The sequence below is a fragment of the Schistosoma haematobium genome, chromosome 7 (genome assembly GCF_000699445.3).
Source record: "Schistosoma haematobium chromosome 7, whole genome shotgun sequence".
Taxonomy (NCBI): Eukaryota; Metazoa; Platyhelminthes; class Trematoda; order Strigeidida; family Schistosomatidae; genus Schistosoma; species Schistosoma haematobium.
In genome coordinates this window covers 7,507,585-7,531,480 of record NC_067202.1, presented here as the reverse complement: position 1 = coordinate 7,531,480, position 23,896 = coordinate 7,507,585, and the positions used below count along the sequence as shown (strand labels likewise).

General features: G+C 35.1%; 2 protein-coding genes across 2 annotated transcripts; one reads left to right on the top strand and one right to left on the bottom strand.

The window, feature by feature from the left end:
• Positions 1–3,051: 3,051 nt before the first annotated feature.
• MS3_00011174 (uncharacterized protein) lies at positions 3,052–11,420 on the bottom strand. The gene is made up of 4 exons (XM_051219580.1): positions 11,391–11,420; positions 11,196–11,347; positions 6,703–6,881; positions 3,052–3,470 (listed from the first exon to the last, which is right to left on the bottom strand). Exons 2-4 carry the CDS (start codon positions 11,344–11,346, stop codon positions 3,390–3,392), a joined length of 411 nt encoding a protein of 136 aa, XP_051064333.1. The 5' UTR covers position 11,347; positions 11,391–11,420; the 3' UTR covers positions 3,052–3,389.
• Positions 11,421–16,823: 5,403 nt separating this feature from the next.
• On the top strand, positions 16,824–23,365 carry SH3BGRL (SH3 domain binding glutamic acid-rich protein-like). Its single transcript, XM_051217900.1, has 3 exons — positions 16,824–17,004; positions 17,042–17,215; positions 22,348–23,365. Exons 1-3 carry the CDS (start codon positions 16,960–16,962, stop codon positions 22,447–22,449), a joined length of 321 nt encoding a protein of 106 aa, XP_051064332.1. The 5' UTR covers positions 16,824–16,959; the 3' UTR covers positions 22,450–23,365.
• Positions 23,366–23,896: the final 531 nt, after the last annotated feature.

The window sequence follows — 23,896 nt, the reverse complement described above, 5'->3', positions numbered from 1 at the left end:
AGTTGAAGTGTGTTCAGCAAAACGAATGAGGTCGACATCAATGTTGAGGACTTACAAGGCTAATTACTTTGAGGATTTATTTACTGCTACAATCAAGTAACCCAGTGATTATGCTCATTATAAACTGAAAAAAACAAGTGTCCAACCCTTACGATATCCGACTCGTCATAACGACAATCATTGCCAGATAAATTCAAATGAGGAAATATTGGTCCTATAATTCATGAACGAACCAATCAGATTTGCGTTAGCACCCGTCAGGTTTTTGAACATACCCCTAACCCCCAATCTTCATTTCTCACACTGAAACATAATGCTGTCATAAATTAAGTTAGTAGGTTTCCCAATAAATTATCCCCAGGGAAACATGAGCACTGGAAATTAACTGATAATGTGAAATTTGACGGACTGTCAGTTGTACAAGCACGTCACAGATGAAAACAAATAGAAAATAACGCTTGAGCGTGTACCAATCATTAATCCTCAACGATAAAATAAGGTCTTGAGAAATAACAAATGGCAAATAATGGTTAAAAAAAACTGTACGATTTGATGAACTGAAAGAATGGTCTTATAACGAGCACAACTGAAAAACTAGAAAAGCCAGATAACTGACCAACTAGTCGGCACCATATTATTGTTACTAATTTGTGGAATCGCACAGCTAGTGACATTTGATTTCTTTTGGAGCCAGATAGAGTTGACAAAAGCTCCTTTTAGGGATCATGGGTTCACAGAAAATAAGACTATAGATGTTTTTCGCATATTTATAAGTGAATAAAACTGTTTAGCCTGAATGTATTGGCAGAAACTTATTCTTATTTTTAAAATATAGTGGTTCCAACTAAACACTCATATCAGTGACTGTATCAAAAAATCTATTTGAAGTTAAACTAAATAGTTATTAATCCAAATATATGGTGGAATATCACTGCCTTTTCAAAATACAACACTCCAATGAATAAATTCCTATATTACCTGATAGGGAATAAAAATAATGACGTCAAGTTCAGTCAAAAAAGTGTGGAACGAGTTTTGTTTCCTAGTTCAATGGATTTTATTACAATCACCAACATAGTAAGATTTACTTCACACCCCCCCCTCAATAATAACGAACTGATATCCGATTGTAAATAACAACTCAATTTCTATTCATGAGTGCGGGATCGTGGATGCGCACTGCTGAGAAACCCGATTCTAAGACGAAACGGCCATTCAGTGCCTCCAGTTTTTCAATAGTGGTCTGATTTATATCGGTTCATGATTTAAATAAGACTCAACGACCTCCGTAAACCCATACTGAAGAATTTGAATTGCTTAGATAACGTATATACCATTAGCTTACTTAAAAATAAACATCACTTTCTTATTTATAAATCAAACGTGAGAAGAGAATATGAGATATTGAAAACAACCGAAAACCTCAGACCCAATCCACTGAATTTTTTAAATTTATTTTGAATTGATTATTGATGAAAGCTTCAATCAACCTGGAAGAAGTGGTTAAAGAGAAACCGACAACATGTTGCATACAATTTGTCAATATCGTAACAATTCAAATGTAATAACCAACTCCAAGAATGATTACTTATTCGTATATTGAACAGCCTATTTCGGAAACAGCCAAGTCAGCTGTCTGTAAATAATGTCAATTTATATTATTATTTTTGGACTGCAATTACAACATTAAGCGTCGTTTAAAATGTTGAAGTATGTTTGAATTTTATGCAAAAGCAATAAGCTTGATAACTAAGTATTCATTTCATCAATGAATAAGTAACCAACACAATGAATATCTTCTACATGTTTATTTGTTAAGTCACACCTCATCATGATTACTTTTATGTTTAATAGTTTGTATATAAGCATGTTATTTTATCAAAAAGAAAACCTATTCTGCTAAACAGAAGTTTTTCTCTTTGAAATCAATTCATTCGGAAGATTGAGGCAATAACTTAGTCTTGTGAGTAAATATCACTAAGTCACTTCGTACTACTATGTATAATGAATCGACTAGCACTCTATTCGTTCATATTAACAATTCGAAACATGTTCAATATCAAAATCTGCTTCTTCATGAAAACTTCTATGACTCAAATCAGACTGCATCAAACATATTTGTACACATTCTATTGAATAGAGATTAAGGCGAATCACCCCGTCTTGCTACTTGATTGTCTCAACAATAAGATGTTACCAAACAGAACAAGTCTTTGTAAGTGGCTTAGATAATTGTTTATGATGGTACCTCCAGTATTATTAGGATTTTTTAAAAATATACTAATCATTCAGACACAATCAACTCAGGAGCTATCACAGATGTGCGTCAGTCAGAGTTATAATACCACAACGACAACATGGATAATAAACAAGTTGGAGTAATAATAATAACAGTTAAGAAAAAAGAATTAAACGTTGAAGATGTAGTTAGAAAAAGAATGAACCTGAGTAAAAAATAGTAAGACTTGAGATTTAGAAAATTAGAAATAAATGTATTCAATCCCATTACTACCTTAATTTAAGCCATGTTAACCAAAGCCGTTAAATAATGGGCGTAGATAATAAGGTTGTCTGTAATTATGAATGCGATATACAACATTAATCCAATAATTCATTCAGTGTTGTTTTACTTGTATCTTCCCATTGTTATTTAGGACTGCAATTATTCAGTCTCATGTTGGGATATATGCATTCCTGTGATGATTGCCTCGATATAGCCTTAATTCACAATCTTTTTAAGCAAAGATGGATAGTGGCTAGCAGTGGAATCCAGTTAGACACGCATTTCGTCCTATTTGGGACTTCTCAGCTGGATATACGTTCATCCCATTGCACAAGTAGGTGGCTATCGGGACTCAGTACTTAAGTGGATAACGTGGTGGCGTTTGAAGCGAACAGTACTGGGTTCAAGTCCCAGAGTGAATATCAACTCTGGAATGCAGATACATCCAGATGACGAGTCCCAAATAGGACGAAACGTGCGTCCTGGACTCCATCGCTAGCCAATATACATCTTTGATCAATCGAAAAGCTTTAACAAAAAAATACACACTTCGTTTTACAATTTATTTATATGATCTACATATTTTTTATATACAAAATAATTCATTCAACATAGTACCTGAATTTCATATAAAAAGTAAGCAAAAAGAAGCCTACTTTTAGAAATAAATATACAAAGTGTTTTTCACTGGTCAATATCCTGAAGAGAAATGGAAAAGAGGAAGGCCAAAGAACACATTACGTCGAGAAATAGAAGCAGATATGAAAAGGATGAATAGGAACTGGAAGGAGCTTAAAAGAATTGCCCAGGACAGGGTTGGATGGAGAATACTGGTGAGTGGCCTATGCTCCTTCACAAGGAGTAACAGGCGTAAGTAAGTAAGTAATTAAAACAAATGATATACTAAAAATGGCACCATAATTGAAATAATTAAATTTTTATCCCAATATAATCGATATCCTGATAACTAAAATAACAAAAAGTAAACAGAAATCCCATGAATAGTATAAAGAATTATCCAACCATATACTATTATGATTATAAATCTTATACAATTGAATTATCCTTATAAATATGATCAAGTCGATTGAAGCATATATTTAAGAACAAGTAGTTTAATGACATTTCCTAAAGAATAGATAGATAGTAGCTAGTAGTAAAATTCATGATATACGCTTTGTTCTGTCTTGAACTACTTAATTGGATGTACCAACATTTCAGTGTTGATGTTTAACCTAGAACTCTAATCTAACACTAAATTTCAATACTAATCACAATCTATCTATATTTTTTTAAAAGATAGTTTGTAATAAAATGAAGAAATTGAAGCAATGAGTGATTTATGTTATGCGTGTGAAAAATAGATTCGATTGTCAGAAATCACAGCGGTTAAGTCTCTATAGAAATTCAAACAGGTTCTTTATGAAAGAGAAAAACCGAGAGGATTACAATCTCATAAATAAAAGTGGTTACATTTAAATAGTTATGTACAGTAAGAGTTATTTTAGTATTTGTGAATAACTGGTTGTGTAAGTTTATCATCACTGATATCTGTATAAGAGGATCATTGAATCAATAAGTGATCAATCAGTAAGTAACATCAGTTGCCGATTGTATAGTTGTTCCGTTCTAGAATGAAACTTTTTAGTGGTGTATATCTACAACAAAACGAGGAGTCAAATGAAGGGACTCCAGGTATAACAGAAAATACTCACTCACTGTAACCACCAGACCAGTGTCCGGTTTCGCAATTCCGACCTTAGTCGATTTATAATGCAATATGACAATAATTCTGTGCCACCGATGAAAACAATTTCACTCCTAAAAACTCCAAAAGTCACGACTTCTCAGTGGAAGTTTACGAATAATTCGAAGTTTTTAGTGACCTAAGCCTTCGACTACCTGGCCTCGATCTCTAGTGAGATTGTAAGTGTTATGGTGTGTGCTACTTATGTTAACAGAAATAAGTAGTATGTATCATCAGTCGAAAGTGAAATTTCTAGAGGCAGAAGGTTGAGAAGATCGAAGAAAAGAGAACGAAAACAGAGAGTGATTGGTGTGGAAACGAAAGAATAGTTAAGTTTGATACAATTGATCGACATTTTTAAGATGTAGAATTTACTGTATGGTTCTCAGATTTCACTAAAAGGTTCTATAATTTTGTGTTCAAATACATTTGGTTGTCCCTGCTTGTGTTCGCATTCACAACAGTGTGAACTGCTGAGGAGCCCTGTACTACGACAAAACACCTATCAACTGCTCCTTGATTTTTAATGATAGCCTACATATGATGGTATGCGACAAATGCTGCATAAAACTCAAGCCAAGTTATAAAACACCCATTCAAATAGTCAGTCAACTAGACGGCGTTGTGACTTAAATACGAGTTTTTGTAATATCATTAAAAATGTTGTATGTAAGGAATCAGTTTCTACAGTACCAAATCGTAGAATAGTTTAGAATTGATAATCAACTCTGACACTAGTGACACGCTTGAATTCATTGATCATGGTATTCAATACACTTTAGTAGTCATTGAAAATATAGTTGCACACTAAATATTGCAATGGTTTTGTCTTTTGAACTCTGTTCACTTAAAATTCCGGAGTCAGTTTAGTAAATACGTTATCAACCCGACCGATTTACACACTACCGTAAGTGTTTCTGTCAGTTGCATCTTTATAGCAATCTGCATGACCTTTAGAATGATCTTTATTTCGTTAAGTGACTAGTTAGCTAGGAAACGACCGAAAACTGATATGTGTATGGCTGGAGAATGTGTACAACTCTCAAGAGTAAGAAATTGTGATAAAAACTTTTTTCTGGTGTTTACTGACTTAAAACACTTTATGCTGCGCATTACACCTTTTCATGAATGAACAACTGCATTTACAATATTTGATGACTAAATTTAGATTATAAACCATCAGACGATTGATTGCAGATGTAATATTAGGTGAAGTGAGCAACAGTAGGTAGTCGTGTTAAGATATCTGTGACACCAACATTGCAAATTAATCTGCAGAACTCGTTAAGCACTCATAACTACATAAAAGTCAGTCAACGCCTGATTAGCCTAGTGACGACGTCCCACATTGTGAAGCTAGCTGACCCATGTTTGGATTATACAGTGAACATCACCTCCCTCAAGCTTCCTGATGCGGTCAGCTGATAATAAACAATGAGCATGGAGGCAAGATCCAGAGTTTACTGCTGACCACCTCCGGTCACTTAATACTTGAAAAAATCGTTTGACATTTTTAAAAAAAGTTTTCAGTAATGTAACCATGCAATTAAGATACCTCCAATTCAAGATGTTCTTTATTGACATGATACTCAAACTCATTATTCAATATTTTGGAGACAAAATAAATGTCTTCACAAGCCGGATAATAGTTATAAGTGTTAGCCAAAAGATATAATATTTATGTTTTTGTTACACATACATAACTCCAATCAACCTAAAAATAGTTTGGATTACCTCTCAGTCAACATGATTTTATTTGTAACAGAGAATACATGATGACTGAAATCCTATTTCAAACATCCATATCGTTTTTACTGTATATCAATACATTTGATATTTGTCTTTAATTCCAAACTATGTATTTTAGAGAAAAAGCTTTTAGTCCTCGTTCAAGATGTTTAGTACCCTGATTATCGAGTTTCACAACTTCTTTTAACTCATAAAGCTGAGTGGCCGAATACAGAAATCACAAACCCTAAGGGTTGAGTAAACAATTATCCTTAAAATTACAGTGACAAAACTTTCCTAGTATCATTTATGAACCGCTGAGATTTAATAATACTAATTCTTTAACATGAAACCAAACACCAGTTTTGCATTAAATCATACATTAGTCCAACTGATAGTGATATGTCTAATAATTCAATTTAGGAACCACGTGCACCCAAATAAGACGAAACACATGTCCTGAGTTTCACTGCTAGCCACATTTTATTTGTTCCATGTTTGAAATATTCACTCAAGGTTACACCGTCCAACCAAGATCCTCAAACACCCTGATAAGTAATTAATTAGTTTTTCAAATGAAATCAATCACACAGTTTAGTTGAAGATTAAGACAATATGTGAGTAATATTTAGATTAATTTAAAGTTATTCCCACTTAGAAAACATCCAACGATCCGTACAAATTATGCTTGCTTTATTGGTACAAATTTTAAAAGTTGACTTACCGTTGCGTAATAATTACACAATTCACCTTGACAACATTCCACACATCTCCAGTCCATATACCATTCACGTTGACAAGTCTTACCAGCAATTTCTTTTTGACGCTCACATTCTTCTGTAGAAATACAAGCTTTCCATAAAAAATGAGTTCGTTCTCCCATCGGCGACCAATAGGGAGGAACTAAAAGGAAAATGATTTTGTGAGAAAATAATACTGGCTAAATGTATGAGTCAAATCTTCACAGTGCTATTTTATCACACAATTTTGATTTGCATAAGCATATACATGTGCCAGCCATAATCATTAGTACAAATCTTCACACAACATCAACAAGACGAAATAAAATTAAGATAAAAGGCAAAGGAGTTAAAACTATTGAATGACAATGAGAAATACTAAAAAAGAGAATAAAAAGACATTTATAAAAGAATACTGGGATCCACAATCAAAAAGATAGGAACTGAATGCATCTGCACTATTGCAAGCGGTTTGGAGCCATATTACCTAACTTTTCAAACCACTGATCGAAGTTATCCACCGGAATCTACCAAAACTACTCAGATCAACGGTAAATGATGTTACGTAACTTCAGGTATGTAGTTTGTAAATAAGCCAAACTAATTTAATCAGTCATTCAGCTGTCAATAACGTAGGATCTGACGCAAATGTGTGTCAGTTCAAGTGGGCACAGCACTAATGCATCCAGAGTAACCTGAAATGATACGAACCTAAAATATTGAAATAACATTGGTGTTGTGTCTTTATGTTCGGCTTTTTATCACGTAGTTTATCCGCCAATCAAAATACGACCTATACAATCTTAGCACTGTACCAAATCAGTGACGTTCGACCGGTATGAGCAGCCTAGAGTCCTTATTGGTCCTATGTCCGCCTAGCCCTTTCACTTGAGTCCAGAACACCAATACCAGCCCTCACTATGCGAACCATATAGCTCAAACATACTGGTTTTATATATCAAACAAGTAGACCGCAACGCACCATAAAATAGGAAATAAAATTTGTACACAATAAAGCCAAAAAGTGGCTGTGAACATGGGAGGCAGTAGTCAATAAACTGAACATAGCTTAAGAACAGTAGATCATACAATAATAAATTATAGGTCAAAATGAAGCTTATAACAAAAGAAATATAGATATACATAATCTAGTTACTGAATGTTGATACCATGAGAATATATAAATAATATTAGTTCATTATTATGTCTTAGACGTTACTCGTAATGTAATCTTCACCAGGATACAACACTTAGGTTCAGTGATCGCAAATAATTAGGTACAGAAAGTATATTTATGGAAATTGTTATATCCCGACAGGAATAACGAATGGTAACTGTTGGGATCTATTTGTGGACAAATACTATACATTTATTTTTATTGCATAATTGTTAAATGACCAAACTACGTATATTCATATTCTTCTTATTACAAGGTTTATTTTTACATATAGACTATTACAATATGCTTTATCATTCGTAAGTTATGCCCAGTTAATTATTTTAGGTCTCCTACATTCACAATCACTTTTGGCTAGGTCCTGTACAAATATTACTTTTTATTCTATGGTGTGATGTGGTCTGTTTGGCTTGTATATAAACCTAGTACGTTTGAAATATATGATTCATATTGCGGAGGCTGGGATTCGTGTTCTAGACTCAACAGACAGGGCTAGACAGAAAGAAGAATTGATAAGGACTCAAGACTGTTCGTACTGGTTTATAAGTCATTGGTCGGTAAATCACTGTTCTCTAATTGACGGTATCATTTCGTCATATGTTAACAGACCACAAGTTATAAAAAAAGTTAAGTAAGATTGATGCATGAACAGTAAACTCCATCAATGAAATTGAAATTTTTTAAGGAAACAAAGAATAAACACGGCTACATCATTGCAACCAATGTTGAGCCATGGTTATCTCACGGATGTCAACTGGTTGATACAGATGCATCCAAAGAAGTAGGAACAACTGTCATGATTTCATTGAATTATATTAGATCTAGCTTTCCAATGACCCACTACTATTCATTGCGCATCGAGACAAGCAGTGTTGTAACACATCTGCAAGCTAAAACGATGGAGCTGTGGGGTTTAGTGGTTAAGGTATTTGGTCAAAAAGCCCCAAGTTTGAATTCTGCCCCAATTCTGTTTGGGTAGTTGAGTATTATTATCAGCCCATCACATCAAGAGTGTGGCTCATGTTTAAGAAGCCGGTGGATGAGTTCAATGTAAGTTGACTATAAGTTAAATGACAGAAGTTAACATGTGCAACAAGCAAATCGAACAAATACAAGAAATATGACTGAACTTCATTAATACTTTACGTTTAAAGTTACGTTATAATAATTGTTACATTAGGTAACAATAAAGATAATAAGCAGGGTATTTTAAGAACAAAAACTGTAGATGAATGATTTCTTTAGATTGATCACAATTGCTCATACTTAAAATTAACAAAAGCAACATGTTAGACATAGCTTTAAAATTTATTTATACATTTAAAGGACAAACCGTTGTTATTTTAACCATAAAAACTTAAGCCTACGCGTGAAATGGTTCAGCATTACTTAAAAACATGAGGATAAGATGTGAACGGTGTAGTAAACTTAAAAATATCACGCAATAGGTTATTCACTAAATGTAACATCTTTAGTAATCAACTTATGAAGTGGCTTACATCAACTCTCAAGTGATTTATAATTAATCATGGTTCAGCTTATCGCCAATTGTTTTTTGCCTGCATGTAAATTAGGTTTGAAATCAAAATACTATTTTCACTAGTATTTTAGTTTTTTTAAATATAGTTCGTTTTGATTCAACTGGAAGAAAATAACACACACTTGAACTAATTGTTAGGCTAAAGCAATATGTACAGATATCAGGTCTTATTATGATAGTGGTGTTTGTATGTTTACGCGTTCAGAACTTTGATTTTTTATTGAACGATATCTCGACATTTTTAAATTTTGTGAGATTCGTAAATGGTATACCCTTATAAAGAATGTTTTCTGGCCTACTGGTAGACCATGATTCGTCTCAATAAACCTGATGATTAGTCGGTGATATTTTCTAAATGGTTAGTTTTACATGTAAGCAAACATTTCAGTGCCTTGAGTTTTTGGAAAGGCCTGACTATGATCATCGTAGCATAAGAGAATTTTCACATTACTAGATAATATCTGTAATATGAAACAACTTTCGAAATTTTTGAGATCTGTCTAGTTTATGTGATTGCTGGTTTATCATAAGGACATACAGGTAGACCAGTTAAAAGAGGATTCACAATTATCTGTGGAACAGATTAGCTCTGATTGAAAAACTATATAATTATAAGTAGATCTTGAGGTGAAAATTAGGCATGAAGAAAAGCCTATTACCAAGAACTATCAGTACTACAATGTAGAGAACAATAATTTGATTTTGGAAACGCTATATATCCATCAAATTGAATTAAGATGTCTACATCTATTTCTTAGTACACTATATCAGGTAACAAAGTAAGAATCAGAAAAGTGAAAACTTTTGGTAGAATCTCATATTATGACATCAACGGGCAATATAGAGCTCAAGAAGCAACATCCGCCTAATTTCCTCGTACATTTTTCCTACGTCATTCACTTCTCTCCATCAACATTTTTATGACTGTTTTTCTACTTGCAGTTATGTTGCTCAATAGATAGGTATGCTAGTATTTGTTTTATTCGTAGTTGTAACTTATGATCTCCGAGACTCAATCACTAAGCAGACACATAGTAGTCCGCGTTCAAGTAACCAAGTACTTGGGAAGAATAGTAAAAAGTCAAATAGCAAATAATCAATCAGATGAAGGCTAGTCTTATACAAAAAAAATCATTGATTCATGTTCCATGCCATCCCAGTTTTCAAACTTAATATACATGAAAAGTGTCAAGATACTTGGTTCAAATATGACATTGGCACAAACATCTAGTTTGCTGTCAATTAAGATTATTGTGACTCAAAACTAAAACAATAACAAACTGTGTTGTAAATTTTAGGTAGAAAATGATACACATAAGCACCTTAGTTCATGAAGAGAGGACAAAATTTAGTGTCCAACAAATTAATCAAAAAGATCATATCACTAAAATTTGACGGGATTTGTGATTACCAGTAAGTGTTGTCTACGTGTTTAGAAAACTATGCAGAGTTTTGCCCATATTTAAAGACTTCATGACTTTGGAAATAAGTTCCAAGCCCACATTTTAGAGGAGTTAGTAGGTCTTCCAAGAGAGCAACCTTCAGGGAAGATGAGATCCCAACACCTTATATATCTTCAGCATTTCTAACAAAAGAAATTGCACGGAATATGAGATGAAATAATTTCGGTATTACAGGTCAGCAGCAACAAGCTCTCATCTCGGCCAGTATTATTAGTGCTAAAAACCCATAACACCATTTAAGTGGAAAATAAGTGACCTATCTTTAATGTTAATAAAATTAAAATGCAATCAGCTTACTTGTATATGAAATATTGGTTATACAAGAGTGTTCATCTTCTAGACATTGCATTGTAGTTTTGATGCACTTATCTTTATTTCCTTCCTGATTCCTGCACACATAGCACTCCATGGATAATACTTTAAAAATTAGGTCATAAGCAACATACATTCTTTGAAAATTCCAAAAATGAATAATAGGACAACTGAAGTTACCATTTCCTCGAAACCTTCAAAGACGAAAATGAGGGCAAACAAAGATAAATAATAAAAGATGTATTTAAACAAATTGTAGCCGCAGATACACACTTTGCAGGGTATTTCAAGGAAAAAACTGTTTTTCCACCAATTCTAATCACAGTCCATACATGATACTTTTAATTGACACGCTGCTTGGTGAATGTTATTTCTAGAAAGACTGGATAATGACTCTCTTCCTCTTGATATACTATTTAAGGTCTCCAGCTGAACTTTCAGGATCATTTCTATTTTAGCACTTATCTGGATATTTGCTGACTTTAGAACAATAAGGATACACAATCTTCAGCTAAAATCCTCTTTGCTCCATCGAAATAGGTTAAAGAGACCACATTTATTCGGTTTCTCATAACGCATTTACACGTAACACCTTTGCAATAAGTGTAAACCAACCTGGTCAAAATATTGAGTCAGAGCCCAGTGTCCAGTGAAGCTGATGAGGTGCACGTCGACGTGGGAGATTAACGAAACCAAGTGTTTCGAGGATTTATTTACTGCTTCAGTTTACTCCTCTCATAGTGAGGTGATGATGACCATAATACGTGGCCGGCTAGAAGTTGAATCCCAAAGAGCCCACGGTGGATATACACTTTCTGATAGCTTGCTATGTTCAGCAGCCTCTGGTTGTCTTTCCATAATATGAGGTCATGTGGCACAATACAACAATGAACGAAATTACACAATGAATACTCCTATTCATCGTATTTTTCGACGTGACTTCATCATTTCAAGCCGTCTAGGAGAAAAAACAAAATTGAAGGTGTATGTCGAAATACACACGTACGTGCTTGACGAACCGGAACGTGCAACGAAATCGACTTACATGCGATATCAGAACATATTTCACACGATGAAAGTATTGGATTTTTTTGGGAAAACAAAAAATGTACACAACTGTAAGAATATCAGAAAGCAAAGCACTGTTTACGAGGAAACTTAACATATTTTTAAGGGCTAATGACAGTATCTCGCTATGATTTACAAACGTTTTTTTCTTTTTCCTCTTTTACTAATAATATATTGAAGATGCCACAGGTATTCGGCGTGTGACAGCACTTTGACCAGTAACACCTGATATGAATCGTTCCCACCAAGTTAAATCAAGAGACAGAAGCGAGGAGGTTCGAAGATATAATTGATAGGCTATCAACACGTCGAGGATCGTCCGATCTAATCTGGCTAGCGATTGCAGGGATTGTTAAGCGCGGCGTTCTCACTCGTGATCTGGTGCGAATGCATGACCGAGCACCTTCAGCTATGTGAGTCCAATAAAACTAATGTGGTTAACATCCGATGTCGAAAACTTATAGAACTATTTATTTTGGGGATTTACTTAACACTCTAATACCTAAGTTCCTGCCTAGAGGTATTGGTAATCTACCGCCATTAGATACGAAAGCTCGTTAGGCGAAAGCTTCTTCTCTTCCATCCAAAAGCATTTGAACCATTTGAACGGACTCATTTCAATCATATTAAGCTTTTAAGATCATGGTTAAGAGGCATGGTTGGACAGGTGGTCACTAGATGTGAATCCTGATAAGAGTGCAGTGATGCAAATAAATATGATGAATCGTATCACTACACAATATGTGAATTCGTGCTACCCAAAGTAACAAGCCATAAAGACTTAGGAATCATATTAAGCAGTGATTTCAAAACCACTAGTCACTGTGAGGCTGCTGCTGCGAAAGGTTATAGGGCATTATGGTCTATTCGTAGGTCTTTTCAGTATTTAGATGATGAGATGTTTAGATTATTATTCCGATTTGTGTGCGACCACATTTAAAATATGGGATTAAAGTAGCGACTCCTTGTTTCAAGTATGGAGCAGAGATGCTGGAAAGAGTCCAACAACGAGGTACTAAGATTGTACAAGGTCTATCTGGCCTATCTTATGAAGACAGACCGAGACACCTTAACTTATTTCCGTTATCTTATCGTAGAGTACGGGGTGATCTAATGTTGGCTTATCGTATACTGAACGGTAATCTTGGTATTACTATGTTCTGTCTTTTACTTCCGTCTAGGACTGATAATTTGAGAGGACTGTAAATCACCAGCGTAGATGATCTATGTCGAAATGATTGGAGGCCTACTCGAGTTAGACGTGAATGGTGTGATAAAGTAGCTAACGTTGAAGTCACACCTCGTGGTCAGCACCTTACGTGGACTACCCCATTGACGTATCAAGGTACCATAGATACTTTGAAGACTGTACAACACAGAGGACGTTATTACAGAAATATATTAGTTAAGGTAGATACAGGCGAAAGTAAGACCACTGCCGCATGGGCCAGTCCATGGCATATGATTAACTAATGCGCGTTGCTTGTACATGACCTTGGCAGGGAGCGATGATCTGTTCGACATTCAGTGATCCAACTGCCGGATGATTTGGCTAGGGCTCAGTGACATTTCACTGGCCCTACAATACTCCCCCACCAGATTCAATGGCCGTTTGAATCGGTACCAAACATGTTGGGAGCAGTCGCGCGCCAGAGAGTGCCAAACGAATATTATAAATCCTCCAGGTATTGCTTATCTGTAAAAGAAATGGAAAGGAGGCGGCAGAAACTGGTCGGGAAACAGCGAGTCATAATATGTTAGTAGGACGTTGGTTAAACGTAAAGCGATTAATCATAGAAATAATGAAAAGAACAAAGCGTTTAATTGTTCTATCAAGTCGCGCTGAAATATATAGCTTTGACAAGCAATTCAGTTCCTCCGATGACAAACGTTAAGTCCGTCGCAAGAGTAATGATGCTATAGCGATAGTAGGATAAGTGTATTATCAATCGATGTCCTTGTTTGTACTGTCATTAGTTTAAAGTTGTAAGTCGGACAGTGTCGTTGACAGCTATTAATTAGTGTCAAATTCTAGTTATATCTATATCTAACAGACTAACCGTAAGTACAGAAGTATAACCGTGAAGAGTGGTCGTGATTTCATTGTGCGAATCTATTGACCAACTTGTAGTCACAGTTTGAAAAGTCGATGACTGCTGCTACAGTTAGTAAGGGTTGAAGGCTACAAATCGACAGCAAAGGTGGCACGATGAAGTCTCTAAAAGATGATAAACGGTGAGTGCTGCGTGTTTGTTCGGTTAGTAAACAGAAAAATATCGAAAAGAACATAAGAAAACAAAAGTGTCACTCTGGACTCATGTCAATGATACCCTTGAAAAACGCTGTCAGTGTTGGGATAGAGGCGACAATATCGTTTTCAGTTTGCAGGAGATTCGCTCGACTGCATAAACTGATGATTCGCGCGAATGATAATGTCGTCAGACCACCAATTGAACTGGACAGGTTGTAAATCGTCGAGTAGTTGAACAACCGATTGATGTACCGAAATCATCGGTGAGATAACAGCCACGAGGAAACAATACTTCATAAAATAAAGTACGACGTCGAAGTAGAATAACTACAATAGTTCTGATGTATTATAAAGTCAAGTTTAAATAACATCGTTCTTACGTATACTAACAATTGCACTGAACGGTCGTTTAGGTATTATTAGCGTAACAGTTGGATGTGTGAATAAAAACATATACGAAAACTATGGTTGGGTTCGTGGAGAATTTTCGAGGACGTTTAGATATTTTCCAAACCCGTATTGTATACAAATATACCGAAAATGGAATTGGAATGACTGTTGTGTAATAAGGAAATGGAGCCATGATTTACCGTGTGAAATAATGGCAAATACAAGGGGTATAGTAAACATTAATTAAAATGGTAACCACCAATGTAACTAAGGTTTAGAGGATCCAAGTAACGTGGCCATTTCGTAAAAGGCTGATACAAAGAGCTTATTACCTAGCGTTAAGTGACATATTAAGTACGACAACGTGTGCACTTGGGACACGGACTAAGCGTGCTCGTGTACATGCAATATGTTTTACCACAGTATGTCGACTAACGAGTCATAAATGTACATGATTTCGACTAAAACTTGACGGCAGTGACAGAATATATGACTAGTTTACGTGAAAGCAACTACGAAATGTTATCACGCATCATAAATATAGTACGAAATAATCTAATGAAATTATGAAACTCGCCTGGGTTACTCTTGCCTTTAAGTAATGAAGTAGGCAATAGTTTGAATCTGGATTATGTACGAGGTACTGTTGATTAAATTTTTCGATTAACACAGCGTTGTAGACTGACGAACAGTCTAAACGAGATCTAAGATCGCAGGAAATTTATAGTTCAAACTCACCGTGAATTTCTAGCATTCATATCCTCTGTTTGGCCATGGAACTCAGCAATTGGAAATTAGGCAGGCAGTGGTAAAAAAAGCAGAACATTCTAGTGGATAGTGGTTAAGCAGAAAGATGAATTTATAGTCGATAGTTAATCTTGTCTTATTTATACCGGTGGATAAGGTACAAAGAGATATGCGTTCGTGTTGCCTTGTGGCTATACTCACGAGTGGTTGATATTTTAAAAGACATATTACACAGGAGCATTTACATGCTGCTAATGCTTGTTAAAGAACCATGATAGCCAATTGTAATCGTAGTTGATTGGTTAGTTCTGTCGATTGAACTAAGTATCTAAGTTTAAATACTAATCAACATTGACATGAAGCAACGAAAGTTCACAGTAACAGATTAACATAGGCGATGATAAAAATGAAAAAGAATAAGTATAGAATGCAAAAATAAAGATCATAGTGATAGACTGCGTTATTCGAAGTCTTGCTCACCAGTGTAGATCACCAACGTAGATGATCTATGTCGAAATGATTGGAGGCCTACTCGAGTTAGACGTGAATGGTGTGATAAAGTAGCTAACGTTGAAGTCACACCTCGTGGTCAGCACCTTACGTGGACTACCCCATTGACGTATCAAGGTACCATAGATACTTTGAAGACTGTACAACACAGAGGACGTTATTACAGAAATATATTAGTTAAGGTAGATACATGCGAAAGTAAGACCACTGCCGCATGGGCCAGTCCATGGCATATGATTAACTAATGCGCGTTGCTTGTACATGACCTTGGCAGGGAGCGATGATCTGTTCGACATTCAGTGATCCAACTGCCGGATGATTTGGCTAGGGCTCAGTGACATTTCACTGGCCCTACAGGACATTCGAAGAAAGTTCAAAAACCGAGATCAAATCGTTTACGTCTGGAGTTTCGTTTCTCGCACCGAGTAGTGAATTACTGGAATTCTCTACCAGAACACGTAATATCAGCATCTTCTGTTAGTATATTCAAACTGAGATTGGGCCTCTACAGTATTACAAACTGCAATGATTTATATAGGTCGATAAACCTCCTATCCTTAATACTGAAGACTGAAGTTCGAAACAAGTAATAGATGGGTACACTGCTTAATCTCCAAAAACATTTCTTCACATTCTGTCATCAGGTTCTGAGATATTCTGATAGATAAATTTGGTATTTTCTTTTCGACGAAATGTATTGGAAAAAATAGTGTCATAGCAACATATTACGATATTGACAAGGTTGTATTTGTTCATTTGGCGGAACACTGAAAGTCCGAAATCATGGTTGTGGATGTTTATATATCGTCGACCTCAGGAAATACAAAAGTAATTTTTTCAAAAATATCTTATCAAATTATTGTAGGTCAAAAGTAGACAACAATATATTATAAACATACTTAGTGCAGCTAAGATACCCTTTGAAGTAAAAGATATATCATCCTCAGAGACTGACAAACAATTCATGTTCAAGGCTCTCGAAGAAAATGGGAAAACAATAATAGCTCCTCAGCTATTCCTTGGGTCGGAATATCTAGGGGTATGTCAGGGAAGATCATTTTGAATAATTTTTTATGATGAAGTATGTCCACTAGTAAACTAGTAGCTGTCATATTTTGGATACAACAAAACTTTAACACATGTATTTACTTTACTCTGCTCCTAGCAGAACTGTGTGTTCTGTTCATGATGCTGGTTTTCTGCTTGCTGCATTGCCAGAAATTGCTTCGAGGTATATTTTATTGTAGGCTTTTTATGCTTGTAGAGGTATACAAAAACGTGATATGCACATGGGTTACCTGTTGTAGATATTTAGATGAATCAGGGCTTCACTCTTGTTTCATCACCTAACATTTCTCTCAATCGTCCGTCTTAAAATTAACTATCATGGTTCTTGTTGAAGATCTTTTGGTTTGATCTGACTCCAAAGCTGTTACTTAGGCTAAAACTGTAAAACGAAGGAAGTGCTCGTTTACGCCTCAACAACAGTTTTTACATGAGATAGCCGCATAATATGAATACTGCGTACATCTAAAGCGTCTGTTGATCCCTGGTTGTTGATACTAAAAGTGCATAGTACGAGTATAGCAACCACCAACCCATCATACAGCACTGGAGATCCAGAGGTAGCCCTTTCAGATTACCATATGCCGGAACATTTCCACTTAGCTGAGATTCTGGAAATCAAATATGATTCATAATGAGACCTAATGGCGAGCTGAGTGCGGTTGTGATGTTCTTAAACGCTAAGAAATATTTTGAGATGTAGGGTTTGTCTATTCAGTGTTTTCATTTAAATTGTATTCTCAAATGTTTGTATCATTCTTATTACTCAATGTTTCCCTTTCATTCGTTCACCTACAGAAATATGATCTCTTCTTGCCTGGTATATTTCTTGGTATCATAAATGTGAGTTAGTTTGTAGGACTAGTATATCAAGGCTCTATCTTGTCAACAAAAACATTATGGTAAATGAGTACACAAAGCAGTCTAAGCTTCCAGTAACCCAAGGTAATACGCGAACCTTATATGCTTACAATAAGCCGAATCTTTGTAGAACTACCTACTATGCAGTGGTATTGTAGCTACGGATAATGAAAACCGTCTGTTAGTTGCCTAACCATTTGTGAGTTTTAGCTGTGCTTCTTTATACGCACTATTAGGTTGCTCAAAAATTTAAAACTTAATGCTTGGAGTATCAACAAACTGTAGAAAACCTGTTTATGTTTCTGATCTATTTAGTATTTGGATAGAGTTAACTACTTTCTGCTAGTTGTAGTGATTGTCACTGAGCGCATTCTGTCCTGTTATTTGATTGAAATCATTTCACAAACATGTTACACTTTAATAAGCAACTAGCTGGGGCTTCCAAAAATCTAATTCTCACGTTTGACTTAGTACTATTTAGAATGACGATGATTAAGATAATCATTTAATCTTCTGAAATGTAGCTTCCGACATTATTCATGAGGTTTGGTGACAGCTCGTGACCTCCAACTTTCTGCAGATATTCTTATGTGCTTCCATGTGTTGTAAAAGTTCCATAATAATCATAGAAAACCCGATAGCAGTGTCTGGCATCTTGAATCTTCAACGACTGAGAGGATTAGGACATGTATTACGTATGCGCTTCCACCGACTACGTCAACACGCTGTTGTAGAAATAGGTTTCAAGAAAGTTATGACGAGGACATAGGGTCAGTTGATGAAGACATTGACTATTGGACTGAACCATGTAGGTAAGTGTAGAATGCCTGGTTGGGGTTTGCGTGATTATCGTAATCACTGGTTAAAGATTGAGTAACATGTCTCAGAATCGTTCTGAGTAGCACAAATGCATTCACTCATTGTTTTCTCTTAGATCATAAGTTGATAAATTACTTAGTAATTTTCTTGTTCCACTAATGTATGTTTCCTTGGGTTGTATCTTCAACGCTTAGTCATTTTCATCCCCATTAATGTCCTTACTATTCTGGTGTTTATCTTGACACTTTTATCTCGCTGTGCTAATGGGGTGACTGCTTGAACTTGATATATCAGGACGAAAATTGAAGAAGTAGCTACACCCAGGGCTAGTTTACGGAATACTTGTATATATATTCTTCTTGTTTAACTATTAGGTAGCTAGATTACTTTGTCTACACATTCCATTTATCATAAGCTTTCGGTCGACCCATTAACTACTGTCATACGATTTACCGTTTCTTATTTGCTGCCAGTCGATCATTTACAGTCTCTTTTATTCACAGCCGCTTTCTGGCTTTTTCATGTATAAATGTTGTGTTTTTTTCGTTTTATTTCCAGATCATGGTTTATAGGGTGGTCTGAGCCCCTTTAGACAAGCCTCATGTCAATCATATCATACCATGATATGGCTATTTCTTAGCCTTGTCGTTTAGTCTCTGTTGAGAGAGGCATGGTAGTATAGGGAAAACTTAAATACAGGAAACAATATTTCCTTAAAAATATCTCTAGTATCTTGTCATAGAGCCTTTTATTTTCATTGGTGATAACAGTTACTAGTTCTGGTAAAATTACATATCATAGTAACGACCATTAGTGATATTGTTAAGGCGATTTACAATTTGGTACATCTTGCGTACTAAAAGGTGGATTACAAAACCATGCGACATAAGTGTGGTATCTATCTAAACAAAAAAAACAAATCAATTTCCATAAAGAGGCAGTTAGTCTTTGAAAATGTTCTACTGGCTATCACTCAAATTTGATTTTTTCTTGCAAGAAATTACAATGTGTGCATTGCTCCACTGTCACGTGATTCTCTGAGCTCCATGTAATAAATCTTACTGGAATAATAACTGTTAATCCACAAAACTATCCATCTTGTAATTGTAGGCCATTAACTGATTGTATTATTGTTGTAATTGTTTTCTAGCTAGCCAACTATTGCAAAGTACAGTCTTGTGAAACAAAAGGAATTATGTCTAATACTGAAAAATACAGTGTTTGTTTTCTTATATTACTGAATTCATTTATTTAAAAGGGTGGGGGTATAGTGATTGTTCTCTTGACTTAAATCAGCTGGCTTTACGCCTAACTTATAATTACTCCAATGAAGCAACTGAATCAGCAACCTCCAACGAAACTGGTCTTTGTCTCAGTAAAGTGTTCTTTTTGTTCTAACCATTGTTTATTGATAAGTGATAGGGGATTCTGTGACTATCTAACAGTATGTGGGATGAATTACGAACAATAATGCGTTTTAAGTCTCAAGAGAACAAATTCGTTTGCGAAATCGATCTGATTTGTTTTTAAACATCAAATATCCACGAACATGTTTATCCTAACAGTAAAAATTTTTCGAAGTATTGGATGATCTTATGTTCAGTGAATGTGAGTGTGCATTCTCGTACAATCATTTTCGCATTTCCGTTGTCAAGATTTTAGAAAAATCGTTTCACGCATTCAGTTTTCTTCCATTAGTTTGTAAGGGTTTGTATTTTCCTTTTGTTGATAAAAAACGCAATTAATCTGTCTTTATTTGTATATATACATCTTGAGCGGATTATCTGGATATTGCCATTTGGTCAAAAGTTTTTAGTAAAATTAGCTATCTGGATTTAGTAGTACAGTAGATACAGCGTTATGGTTTAAAGTGAGAAGGAGCAGGTTCGAGTCCCATTGTACACACTAACATCAGGATGCAGACACATGCGACTGATAGGTCGAAATGTAGCATAATGAGCATCTTGGATTTTACTGCTAGGCTTGGTATACTCATGTAGTTACAAAGTAATTCTGTTTCCTTCACAATTGTAATTGAGGCTACGTGTAACATCCTAAGAAGAATTTCTTTTGTTATTTCTAATGCATTTTTAGGAGATTACAATCTCATGTTTAGTTCATTTTACGACTTTTCTAATCATACGCCATAATGAGTGGATATGAAATCCATCATTATTTTAACGGATGATTTACTATCTGATGAACCATGCTTAATCTTTTGATACGTGAATTATCTTATAATTCGAATGCACACGTAGTAATACTTAAACTTATATTTTGAATCTTCTTACGATTTTGTGTTCTTGCAGCTTGTTTATTTTGATATGATGTCAGTAGGATATCTGAAATATATCTGGCCCTATATATCGAGTTATTTCTGACTTACTTAAGTACACAACTAAGCAACTAGTGGGTTACCAGGACTACGTCAATCATCATCCTTCGTTCTAAATATCTGAGTCACATCTTTGCTCCCCGTCCTCTACATACAATAAGATAGCTTTACACTAAATATTCAGAAGACTCCATGATTTAGTCATTAATTTATAAGAATTCATAAGAATTAATTCATAAGTGATCTGGCATAAATCGATAAAATTGATTAGTTGCCGACAGTTCTCTTCAATATAAATTTAGTGATAGAAATAAAAACTTGATGAAGTGTCATTTATGACATCAATTCTTACTGTCAAAGTAAATATAACAGGTCTTTAAAGAAAGACAATTAAAATCAGTGTATAGAAAGTCAGTCATAATGAATGTTAGAGCCTGATACAATTGTGTCTTAGTCTAGCTTGTAAATCTTCATCTACTGAGATGGTTGGGCCACGTGTTACGTATGCCTGAACACCGATTACCACGATGTGCAATGCTGATTAGTGTTGGGGATGGTCGGATGAAAGTTAAAAGTGGCCAAAGCAAAACGTGACATCAGTTCATAAAGTCAATAACTTCAAGTCTGAGCCATGTTGGTAGATACAGACTAATTGGTTGGAGTCCACGCCACTATCGAAACCAATGGTTGGAGGCTCTGAGTCAAATGTTTCAGAATCGATCACAATCAAATAAATGTATACACCTTCTATCTTCTCTTAAACCGTGAGATTAAAATAGCTTTAAACCTTTCTTTTTACGAACTAATTCTTCCTGTATTATATCCTTATACACAACCTTTCATTTATATATTACTACCATTGAAGTAACTACTTCTATGAATTTGGTGTTCATCTTGTTGTGCTAATGAAATTTGGCAACTTGGATCGATGCATACATATATATGTCTGGTTCTACATTGTATGTGACTGACTAAACTGAATTATTAATGAATTAACTAAGTATCACATTTATTAAATTACTCACTCATTTCCCTGATTCACATGAATGAACCTTTTCACCCATATGTATCCTTTTTTTATATTTCAATAGGATTATGATGAATTTATTCAAGCTAATGAAAATGAAATGTTATTAGAATTTCTAAAAGTCACTAATTCATCACGGGTATCAAGTTTGGAAACTGAATCATAATTTTATAGACTGTTTTCTATCTACCTTATTCAAAAAATCAATCAATCAAATCAAATGTAACATTCCCTGTTGTTGTTGTTGTTGTTGTCCTTAATTTTTACCCCTTTAAAGGTCTCTTTTGTATCCCATTTATGTGTGATAGAATGTGTATGTATGTATGTATGTATGTATGTATGTATGTATGTATGTATGTATGTATGTATGTGCGTATGTGTATATTTATCTAATTGAAATAATTTGTAATTTTTCATATGTGGATTTTCCTACTCTCCTTGTTATCTTACCACATCGTTTTTCATTGCCAGTTTTGATGTTTATTTTCAATTATCTTAACAGTATTATAATCTTGTAAGTGAACTTGATGTGATTATGATTTTTCTTGATGCAATATGAACAACCTATTCGCTTGGCAATATTTTCTCTCGCTTAATCATCTCTCAGTACTTTAATCAATGTACCTACCTGTGTGTGTGTTGTGTTTGCGCACTTGTTTCTTCTTTTTTTTCCTTCTTCCATTTTCAAACAGCTTTTCAAGTATAAACGTACTAATTGTGCCAACAATATTTATTTATATTGTTGAATGGGTTGTGTGTTTTTGTGTTAAAAATAGGTTTTCTTTTTCTCTTTTTATCTATTCAGAATCATGTGTAAATTAATTTGTATCAGTAAATAAAGTGATGTTAATTCATTAAACTATTTTACAACAGGATCTTTGGATGAGTTTAATAGAATTATTAGGCCGATTAGATTCATCGTTCATAGTGATCTGTGATATGGTTACTTTTACTATTACTTCTACTCTAAGATTTGTCTTAATAGTTTCATATCTTTATGTTAATGTGTTGTGAGAAATTGAATCAGGTTCTACGTTGAATATAACTGAATGACAATTGAAGATTAATCGAGAGGAATGCACCCAAATGCCTTGGTACGGCCGAGAGTGGGGTGAGTCAACTCCCTCTCTCTCGAAATGCTCTCACATGGCCACGCGTATATAGCCTTTGCCAGGGAAGTCTTACTCACTGCCTTCTCGCACCACGGGTGTTGTTTACGAAATTGATAGGACAAAAAGCGAATATCCAGCGCTTTGCCCGGGTTGAGGGTTATGGAGGATTTACCTAGGGGGGTTGGAAAACCCTGACTTCAAACCAATGGTGCACATGGGCTCCAGGATCCTGAGGGGACAAATGGCGTATGAACCAATTGTTGGTCATCGGCTACCATGGGACAGCGTCTCGACGTTGCCCCACTGCCTTGTGGATTAGACTTTTAGGTGAAAGGATCGGGGTGTGACCCCCTAAGAAAACCGCCTTCGGTTAGGGCACCCGGACAATATCCCAGCCCTCACACAAAACGAATGATTTATGTGGCGCATATCTATTTGGTGCCTTTTTGTACCAATGTTTATGTGTTTAAATAAATAAAATAGGGAAGCATAGAATTTAAG

Excerpts from the sequence above, each read along its gene's own strand:
- SH3BGRL (XM_051217900.1), top strand. The coding sequence starts at position 16,960 with ATGGTTGTGGATGTTTATATATCGTCGACCTCAGGAAATACAAAA. Across the intron at positions 17,005-17,041 it reads CGACCTCAGGAAATACAAAA|GTCAAAAGTAGACAACAATA; the intron begins GTAATTTTTTCA and ends AAATTATTGTAG. Across the intron at positions 17,216-22,347 it reads TTGGGTCGGAATATCTAGGG|GATTATGATGAATTTATTCA; the intron begins GTATGTCAGGGA and ends ATATTTCAATAG.
- MS3_00011174 (XM_051219580.1), bottom strand. The coding sequence starts at position 11,346 with ATGTATGTTGCTTATGACCTAATTTTTAAAGTATTATCCATGGAGTGC. Across the intron at positions 6,882-11,195 it reads AACCAATATTTCATATACAA|TTCCTCCCTATTGGTCGCCG; the intron begins GTAAGCTGATTG and ends TTTTCCTTTTAG. Across the intron at positions 3,471-6,702 it reads TGTGTAATTATTACGCAACG|TTATCAGGATATCGATTATA; the intron begins GTAAGTCAACTT and ends TTGTTATTTTAG.